Source organism: Mobula birostris, chromosome 3, assembly GCF_030028105.1.
Source record: "Mobula birostris isolate sMobBir1 chromosome 3, sMobBir1.hap1, whole genome shotgun sequence".
Classification (NCBI taxonomy): domain Eukaryota; kingdom Metazoa; phylum Chordata; class Chondrichthyes; order Myliobatiformes; family Myliobatidae; genus Mobula; species Mobula birostris.
The window spans coordinates 11,321,045-11,332,041 of NC_092372.1; the positions used below are offsets into that span (position 1 = coordinate 11,321,045).

Genomic DNA, 10,997 nt, shown 5'->3' on the forward strand with positions numbered 1-10,997 from the left:
GGGAATCTGTGCTGGGAGAATTTTTAAAGTGGAAAAGCTGTTTCACTGAGGCAGTTCCGCTGTCTTGACCTCAGAAGTCCAGGTCCAGTGGTACAAACAAGTGCCACAAATTGTGTCTTCCTTGATTACAGTGGACGACCAGGACTTCTTCAATGCCTTGTCATGCCTCTCGCTCTCCACGGAGCGTTGCAGTGCCGCCTTCCTGTCCGTTGGACCTCATAGTAGTTCTCATCCGTCCAGTCTGCCAGAGCTGATTTCACATGCCTGCACAGGCACGTGGCTACCTCACCAGGGTACGAGGCCGCCGGCTGCTCTGATGTGGTTTAGCCTGCTTGTTGAAGTGGTGTACCAAGGCATGGCCGCGGTCGCATGCAGACTGCTACTTGGAGCCACAGTTGAGAGCTGAGAATCCAGTGAGGACCAAAGGCGAGTGGGCTGCCCTGGAATGGACACAACAAGCCCCCTCACCAAGGTGCTACCCCTCCCTGGGCACCCCATGCACCACACATTCTAAGTACATGCTGGTATTTATGTAATTATGTAAAGTTTATTCCAAATACATCCTTTAACCCAACTTTAATTTTTATATAATTCATTATTATTTGTAATTATTTAATGTTTTTTGTTGCATGTCACATCTGACCTACACACTTTGGCAAATTTCTAATCCATATAAATGTACGTCTATGGAGAATAAAGCTAATCCTTGATAAAGTGTTACACTTACAGAGAAAGTGCAATACAGATAGACAATAAGGTGCAGGGCCATACCGAGGTAGATTGTGAGGTCAAAACTCCATCTCATTGGCTGGAACAGGCACCGCTCCACATCTCCAACAATGAGACAGGCCTATTGTGAGCCCACGTCAGTTCCCACGGCTACACACAGATTCAGGAGAATGTGAGAGGAATCGAACGACAGGTGACTGGACACCAGGGCAAGTTCTGCAGCTGAATTTTTATTCATTGATTCCTGTTGCATTTCTTTCTCCTATTGTGAATGCCTGCAAGGAAATGAATCTCAGGATAGAATATGGTGGCATACACACAGTGGTCAATTTATTAAGTACCTAATAAAGTGGCCTCTGATTGTATGTACAGGTATGTGGTCTTTTGCTGCAGCAGAGCATCCACTTCAAGGTTTGACGTGTTGTGCATTCAGAGATGCTCTTCTGCAGGAGCCAGGAGATACTCTACCCCACCTGGCACCAACAATCTTTCCAAAGTCAAAGTCACTCAGATCTCATATCTTCTCCATTCTGATGTTTAATCTGAACAACAACTGAACCTCTCGACCATGTCTGCATGCTATTGTGTATTGAGTTGCTGCCACATGATTGGCTGATTAGATATTTGTACTTTATAGTGAGTGGTGAATCTGTGGAATTCGTTGCCAGAACAGATTGGGTCTCCACTTGATGAAATAATAAATAAGTCTTTGCCATTTTATTTCTTTTCCTTGTACATTTTGTTTGGAACATATAACATAGAGCAGTACAGTAGAGAAACATGCCATTTGGCCCACTAGGTTGTGCCAAACCAGCTTAAAAAAATTCAAGTGCTCCCAAACACTAATCCCTCCTGTGAACCTATGTCCATATTCCTCCGTCTTCCTTACATCCACATGTCTATCCAAACATCTCCTAAAAGCCTCTAATATATTTGCGTCTGTCACCACAGCAGGCAAGGCATTCCAGGTATCCACCACTCTCCGAGTAAAACACTTACCCCTCACTTTTCCCTTGAACCTACCTGCTCTCACATTCAATGCATGCCCTCTGGTATTAGACACTTCTACCCTGGGAAACAGATACTCAGTTCATTCTATCCACGCCTGTCATAATCTTGTAAACATCTAACAGATCTTCACTCAGCCTCTGACGGTCCAGAGAAAACAGCCCAAGTTTATCCAGCCTCTCACAAGAAAAATGGAAGCTCACCTGATCTTCTCTTCATTCCACAGGATTCCATACTTTGAAACAAGTGCTGCTACTGGGGCCGGCATTGATGACTCTGTAATTGCCTTGCTGGACTTAATAATGAAACGCATGGAGGAGTGTGTTGACAAGAGCCAAATACCTGAATCAGTCACTGGAACCTCAGGCCAGAAACTTGAAGATACCAATCCAAACGACAAAAAGTGTGCCTGCTAGAAGCACGGGTCATCCCAGCTGAAGAAGTTTTGCATGTAAATGGTTCACCAGAAAAGTTTATTTTCCTATCTCATTGTTTTTTTTTTAAAACTCTCTTGCTGGTCATCTTCACTGTAACTAGGGGATATTGTTGTAGATAAGACTATTTAGGTATTGCAGAAAATGACAATTGAGTATTTTAATTGGAAGAGTTTATCTATAAATGTATACCTCACTACACCAGATTATACACCCCAGCCATAATAAGCCACTGAAATGCTTCCTGCCAAATACTGATATTGCCAAATAATTACAAGAAACTTGAATTTCCTTATGGTTCAAAAGTGAAAAGGAAGGCCATCAAGTTACAAAGGCCGATTCACTTGCAAAATACACACAGTGGCCACTTTTATAGGTACAGTAGTGTCCCTCATTGGGTGCCTCGGTGGTGTAGCGGTTAGTGCAAAGCTCATGCAGCCCAGAGCATTCTGGAATTCAGATTTCAATTCATCTGTAAGGAGATTTTACATTCTTTCCATGACCACTTGGGTTTCCTCCAGGTGCACCAGTTTCCTTCCACAATCCAAGAATGTACCATTTAGTAGGTTAATTGGTTATTATAATTTGTCCTGTGATTGGGCTAGTGTTAAGCAGGTGGGTTACTGGGCGGTGGGGTCATTAGCTACAAAGGGCCTATTCCGTGCTGTAACTCTAAATAAATAAATACCTAATAAACTGGCCACAGGAGTAGAACCAGTGTGATCTTCTGCTGCTGTAGCCTATCCACTTCAAGGTACGATGAGTTGTGCATTCAGAGATGCTCTTCTGCAAACCACGGTTGTAACGTGTGGTTATTTGAGTTACTGTCGCCTTCCTGTCAGCTTGAACCAGTTCATCAAGAGCATTCTCCTCTGATCTCTCTCCTTATCAAGGCTTTTTCACTCATAGAACTGTTACTCACTGGATTTTTGTTTTGTTTTTCACACCATTCTCTGTAAACTCTGGAGACTGTTGAGTGTGAAAATCCCAGGAGATCAGCAGCTTCTGAGATACTCAAACCACCACATCTGGCACCAAAAATCATTCCACAGTCAAAGTCACTTAGATCGCATTTCTTCCCCATTCTGATGTTTGGTCTAAACAACAACTGAACCTCTTGACCATGTCTGAATGCTTTTATGCATTGAGTTGCTGCCACCTGATTGGCTGATTAGCTACTTGCATTATCGAGCAGGTGTACTGTTGTACCTAATAAAGTGGCCACTTAGTGTAAATTACAATTCAATCAAATGATTGCAGAAATATGCATGATCACATGGATATTCTGAGTTTTCCTGTTCTTTTTAGGTATAGTGCTTTCTTCTGAAGTATAATCAATATTTTTTATCCCTTAGCTCTTTCTTAACAAAAAGCTTTGACCTCCAATCATCCCTCCTCAGTTGGGGAGATGGTAAATGTGATTGGGGCGTATCAGCTCAGTGGAAAGATCACAATTATTGTGTAGTTTCCATCTTGCAATACCTGTAAGACATCCAGAAGGCAGCCACAATGAAGCCACTCTCAGGCTGGAGAAGCAAAGCCCCACATTCAGTCTGGGTAGCCTCCAACCTGACGGCATGAATGTTGATTTCTCCAACTGCCTGTATTTTATCTCCCTTCTCTCTTGTTTTCTCTTCTTCATTCTGGCTCCTTTCACAGCCTGCTTCTGGTGCCCCTCCTCCTTCCTTTTCTTCCATGGTCCACTCTCCTCTCCTATCGAATTCCTTCCTGTTCAACCCTTTACCTCTTCCATCTTCACCTCCCAGCTTTTCACTTCATCTATCCTCCCCTACTCACCCACCTGCCCATCAATTGGATTCACCGATCACCTGCCAGCTTGTACTCCTTCCCGTTCCCCCATCTTCTTATTGTGGCTTCTCTTGCTTTCTTTTCCAGTCCTGAAGAAGGGCCTCAGCCTGAAATGTTTATACCCTTCCATAGAAAAACTGCCTGACCTGCTGAGTTCCTCCAGTAATTTGTGTGTTGATCTCGCCAAACAAAGGCTTCGGTGCAGACTTTGTCCAGTGATTGACTTTCCATTCTCAATTATACATCTGGATGTTTTTCTGCATGGAATATTGACCACTTGTTAGAAATTCGCAGGAGCAAACTGCAAGATCACATGGAGTTGGTGTTCAAGATAATGGGCGATTTGTTAAAAACCGGAGCGCACCAGGAGACCGGTCATAGCTGATCTACCTGAGCTCAGTTGATGAGATCACCAGTAAAACTACGTAATGGGGGTGACAGAAAGGCGTAATTAAGTCACCGACTAGGTCCTGATTACAGTATAAAATGATTATCCACAGGCCTAACAGTAAATTCTGTTTTCTTTTACAACACTGGGTGCATGCTATAACATGATTAATGATGTTTCTGAAACTTGGATGTCATCAATGCTGCATTCCATGTGTCTGCAGTTCCCTGTTGCCACACTAGCACAACCCACGTTCTATTTAATCAATGAATCTTGATTTCTCCTTCTGGTTAAAAAAATTCCCACCCCTCCTCTCTTTTTCTATTCCCCACTTTGGTCTCTTACCTCTTCTCACCTGCCGATTACTTCCCCCTGGATCCCCCTTCCTTTCCAGTCCTGATGAAGGGTCTTGGCCTGCAATGTCGACTGTTTTTTAATTTCTATAGATGCAGACTGACCTGCTGAGTTCCTCCAGTACTTACTATTTACTTGTCGTTACCTGCCCTTGCCATTCTTTCCCCTACAACACCCCCATCACTGCACAGAATGGTGGCAACAGGAAGACTTCATGAAGTGACAGACTAGGTCCTGATTACAGAATAAAATGATATCCACAGGTTTAACAGTAAATCCAGCTTCCTGTTACAACGATCGGTGCAAACTATAAAATAATAACTTGGGTGTCATCGTTGCTGCATTCCATGTCTCTATTTTTGTCTACGGTTTCCTGTTACCACATTAGCACAACCCACATCACTCTTTACTAGTTATTGACCCTCACTAATCTTTCCCCTACAACAAATGGAATACCATATTTCTCTCAGTGTGATATAATTTGTGCTTTCTGAGTAATTCATGCAGCTAACTGACATCCATAACAAAGTAGGAAACCAAAATTAAAATGTCAAAGTAAATTTATTATCAAACTACATGTATGTCAACATATACAAACCTGAGATTCCATTTCTTGTGGGCATACTCAACAAAGCTACAGAATAAGAAGCATTACAGAATCAATGAAAGACCATCCACTAGCGCGTTCAACTAGGCTGGAAAATAATCAGCAGGTCAGGCAGTATATGCGGAAAAGGAAACAGGGCTAATATTTCAGTCCAAAAGTTTGATGTTATCTCAGTTTCTCTTTTCTAGATGCTGCCTAACCTGCAGAGACTTTCCACAATTATCTGTTTCAGTTCTGGTCCTTCCGCTGTAGAAAGGATGTTGAGGCTTTGCGGAGGGTGCAGAAGAGATTTACCAGAATGCTACCGGGATTAGAGGGCGTGTGCTAAAACAAGGGTCTGGATAAGCTTGTGCTGTCGTCTCTAGAGTGGCGGAGGCTCAAGGGAGATCTGCCAGAAGTTTATAAGATTATGAGAGGCACAGAAAGTGTAGACAGTATATTTTTCTCAGGGTTGTAATGTCTACTATCAGAGGACATACAATGAAGGGGATAGGGAATCATTTCAAAAGCGATTTGAGGGGCAAGATTTTTTAAACAAAGACTGGTGGATGCCTGGAACGCGCTGCCTGGGATGGTGGTAGCAGTGTTTATATTATGGACTTTTAAGAGACATTTAGATAGGCACATGAATATGAGGAAAATGAAAAGAGATGGACATTTTGCAGATAGAGGGGGTTAGTTTGGTTGGCCATTTGATTACTAAGTTAATTGGTTCAGCATAGATTAGGTGAGCCAAAGGGTCTGTTCCTGAACTCTATTGTCTATGAAACCTCTAGATTTATATCATCTGTTTTTTTCCCCTCATTTTCACTGGTGGCTGCCCAAATGGGAAAGAACAATTCAGAATTTCTGTCACTTCTTATATAATAGGTAAATACTGTAATTAGTAGATTGGTCAATTCCACTGAAATTCAAAGCTAGAAGGGCAGCATAGTAGCACAGCGATTAGCACAACACTTTTCAGCGCCAGCCGTAAGATCAGGGCTCAATTCGCACCACTGTCTGTAAGGAGTTTGCATGTACTCCCAGTGATTCCTTTGGGCACTCCGGTTTCCTCCCACATTCTAAAGAGGTACGGGTTAGGATTAGAAAGTCATGGCGCGCTATGTTGGCGCTGGAAGAGTGGTGACACTTGCGGGCTGCCCCCAGCACATCCTCGATGCAAAGTGACGTGCTTCGCTGTACGTGTGACAAATAAGGCTCATCTTTAGAAATAGCAGAGTCTGTAGAGTCATTGACATTATCTGAGGACATTCTTTTCAATAAATTGAAAAAATCCATTAAACATCAAACCCAATAATGAATTTTTTAAAATATTATTTTCTGGCCCATGTAGATGATCTTTCAAATGACTCTTTGAGTGATGTTATGCGTACAAGTACAAACTGCCTTTCTCCGACCATCATTCCAGAGAGTGTAATTTTCATATGCAAATTACTCTTTTCCCTATCCCAATGATAAAAATACTAATGAACTTTTGAAGTTCAGCACTGAACTGACTCTGCAGCAGTGGCCTGAAGCCATTGGCTCTCACCTCAGCACTGAACTGTCTCTGTGGCTGTGGACTGCGGCCATCGGATTCCTGGTCCAGCTGCTGTACTGAACTGTCTCCGTAGCTGTGGCTATGGCCTGTGGCCATCAGGCTCCTGAATCGGCTGCAGCACTGAGCCGCATTCCTTTTGTGAGTATGTGCAAGAAGACAAATCCCAAGGTTGTATATGATATACATACTTTCATAATAAATATACTTTGAACATTGAACTTATGAACTTTAATAATAACAACACACACAAAACGCTGGAGGAATTCAGCAGGTCAGGTAGCATCTATAGAAATAAATAAACTGTAGACCTGCTGAGTTCCTCCAATGCTTTGTGTGTGTTTCTCTGAGCTTCCAGCATCTGCAGAACCTCTTGTGTTAATAATAACAATATTGCCTTTAGGGAAGCTTTAATATGGCCACTAATTTGAAACTGCCTGGGCGATCTGACCAGAGGATGCAGCCTCAGAACAGAGGGTCATCCACTTGGAACAGAGATGAGGAAGAATCTCTTTAAGCAGAGGGTAGTGAATCTCTGGAAACCACTGCTGCAGACAGCTGTGGAGGCCAATTCATTGGGTATGTTTAAGGCAGAGGTTGATAGGTTCTTAGATTAGTCAGGGCATGAAGGGATAGGGCAGAAGGCAGGGGATTGGGGCTGAGAGGGAAATGGATCAGTAATGGTGAAAAGGCAGAGCAGACTCAATGGGCCAAATAGTGGCCTAATTCTGCTCCGATATCTTATGGTCTAACACACTGCCAAGGGAGGTTAAGAGACATGGATGATAAAAATGGAACGTTATGGGCTGTGTAGGAGGGAGAGACTAGATTGATTGTGGAGTAGGTTCATATGGGTTAGCACAACATTGTGAGCCAAAGGGCCTGCACTGTGTTGTTCTGCTCTCTGTTCTATGTTTAAAGGAGATTTATGTGGTAAGTGTTTTACACAGGGTGGGGTGATGGCTGCAGGTACGGTAGCAATGATTTAAGAGTCATTTGGGCAACCAAGGGATGCATACCATGTGTAGTTTAAAAATGGAGTGTTATGGCCTGTGTAGGAGGGAAGGATTAGATAGATCATGGAGTAGGTTTAGACAGGTTGGCACAACATAATAGGCCCTACTATACTGTTGTATTCTCTTACTCAAAATTCATCTGACGCTAACACTATTCTCCATTTCCTCTTACCTTGCCTAGATCTTCTCTCTTTCCTTTCAAGTTAATTGGATCAATTCAGAATCTGAAACAATGCAGCTGCTGGGGGAGCTATGTGGGTCGGGACAGATCTGGATTTCTGGACAGATTTGGATCTCCCAAAACATTGACAGTCCATTTCCCTCGACAGATGCTGATGGATTAAACATCAGAAATTATTGAGCATTTAGATAAAAACCCTGAGATAGGCTTGACAATGAAAGAAAAAGTGTTGAAAGGAACATGCACAAAGAAGGGAAGTGGGAAATGGCTGGAATGCACTGCCAGGGGTGTTGGTGAAGCCTGATACATAGAGGGCATTTAAGAGACTCTTAGATAGGTACATGCATGCAAGATAAATGGAGGCTCTATGCTGTGTAGGAGGGAAGGGTTAGATTGATCATGGAGTAAGTTTGTATCGGTTAGCACAGCATCATGCGCTGAAGAGCCCACACTGCACTGTACTGTTCTACGGCAAGAGGTTGCTGGTGAACCACGACGACGTTCTATGAGCTTCATACAGTACACCCAAGTTGGTGTGGTCTTTCATTGATTCTTTTATGGTTATTGCTCTATTATGGATTTATTGAGTATGCTGGCAAGAAAATGAATCTTGGGGTTGTATGTGTACTTTGATAGTAAATTTACTTTGACCTTTGAACTTTCACCCCTATGTGTAACAAACCCCTTTTCAATAGATCATCTGCTGAGGTTAACTTGATTCGCCATTATTGATCCTGCCAACTGACACTTGAATTGCTGATCCATTCTCTCTGCATCACTGTTAACTGATGTTGGTTGCGCAGGCTAATGATCGTGTAATTGAAAAGCAAAATCTATAGATGTTGAAAATCAGAGAAGTGTAGAAATACTCAAAATCAAAATTATTATCAAAGTACCACACACAAAATGGTGGAGGAAGTCAGCAGGTCAGGCGGCATCTATGGCCGAGCCCCTTCATCAAGACTGGAAATGAAGTGGTAAAAAGCCAGAATAAGACAGTATACACAGTATATGCTACCATATACTACCTTGAGATTCGTTACTTGTAGGCACTTGCAGGAAATAAAAGAAATACAATAGAATTTACGAGAAAACTCTACATAAGCCAAGACTGACAACGAAACAATGTGCAAAAGAAGACAAATTGTGCAAATATAAACACTGAGGACATGAGTTGTAAAGAGGCCTTGAAAGTGAGCCTGTAGGTTGTAGAATCAGTTCAATATTGAGGTGAGTGATGTAATCTACTCTGGTTCGGGAGCCTGATGGTTGTAGAGTAATAACTGTTCCTGAACATGATGGGACCTCAGGCAGATCATGCAGGAGTTTTATAAGGAAACAGAATTATCCAGTCAGGTCAATGCCCTTTCATCAGAGCTTGGATCATTAAGTAATCTGTTATTGCACTCATCTATCAGCTCGGACATCAGTGACTTTCCAAGCAGGGACTACTTTATAATGAAGATATGTAGATAACATCTCGCCACATTATGCTACATACTATGCTGTGATTTCAGATATGGTCTCACCATTTGAAGGTATGTGGAAAGCTCCCGTAAACTTGACAAATGGTCAGGATGTGTGAATGAAGCTTGTAAGCAAGGCAGGCACTAAGTGCACAATCCAATGAGAAGTTAGTGTCCTTCCCCTTCCCCCTTCTTCAATTCCTCTTACCCTTTTTCCTCACCTGCTTATCATTTCTCACTGGTGCCCCTTCTACTTCTACTTCCCCCATGGTCCACTCTCTTCTCCTATCAGACTCCGTCTCCAGCCTTTTACCTTTTCCACCTGTCACCTCTCAGCTTCTTCCTTCCCCACCCACCTAGCTTCATCTATCATTTGCCACACACACACAATTCTAGAGGAGCTCAACAAGTCAGGCAGCATCTATGGAAATGAATAAGCAGTCAACATTTCAGGCCGAGACCCTTCTTCATCTCTCACCTTCTAGCTTCTACTCCTTGCCCTCTCCCCATTTTTTTATTCTGACATTTTCCCCCTTTCTTTCCAGTGTTGATGAAGGGTCTCGGCCTGAAATGTTGACTTTTTATTACTCTCCATAGATGCTGCCTGACCTGCTGAGTTCCTCCAACATTTTGTGTGTGCTGCTTTGGATTTCCACCATCTGCAGAATCTATTGTGTCCTGTTAGTAAATTCCTGATGAAGGGTTTCAAACCAAAATGTCAACATTTTAGGCCGCGACCCTTCATCAGGGCTATACCAACAAAATTCCTTTCCCTAGATGTTGTCTGACTTGCTGAGTTGCCCCAGAATTTTGTGTGTGTTAATCTGGAGTTTCAGCATCTGAAGAAACTCTTGTGATTATACTTTGTTGGTTCTGTTCTTTCTTTATCTTTTTGACACATCAACTCCCAGTTGCTATTCTTCTCATTTTTAGCTTCTGTCTTCTATTTGAGCTTTGCAAGTTTTGGAACTGAGGGCCCTTTATCTATTTTACAATTTAAGATTAACATTAAGTATCAAGTGTATTTGTGGAAGTTAGTCTTCAACTAACCAGCAAGAGTGATACAAAAATGTGATACAATATAGCAATAGACACTTGATATATTAAGGAACACGCACAACACGCTGGAGGAACTCAGTAGGTCGGGCAGCATCCGTGGAAATGAACAGTCAACGTTTTGGGCCGAGACCCTTCGTCAGGACTCATATATGATATATTAAGGTATCACTTTAGTATCTAATGGACATACACCAGAGAAACTCATGTATGTATGGGAGTTGTTTCTTGTAACACAGAGAGAAACTTCAACGAATGTATCTTCATTGGAAATGCTTGACAAACGTAGCACTCAGATCCATTTTCCACATATTCACCTGCTTTGTACCGTTGAGCTCTGCTTAGCTTCCACATCGTTTCCCTTTACAATATCTTCCATATTCCTTATCAAATGCAAATATTCAGATGG

General features: G+C 42.4%; 1 protein-coding gene across 4 annotated transcripts in view; it reads left to right on the top strand.

The window, feature by feature from the left end:
- Positions 1 to 10,997, top strand: part of rab27b (RAB27B, member RAS oncogene family) — a 186,266-nt gene extending 175,269 nt beyond the window's left edge. For all 4 annotated transcript variants that reach the window (XM_072252214.1, XM_072252212.1, XM_072252211.1 and 1 more), the window contains exon 6: positions 1,964 to 10,997. In XM_072252214.1, coding sequence (XP_072108315.1) covers positions 1,964 to 2,153 — 190 coding nt within the window. In that variant the 3' untranslated portion in view covers positions 2,154 to 10,997. The remainder of the gene's footprint in view (positions 1 to 1,963) is intronic.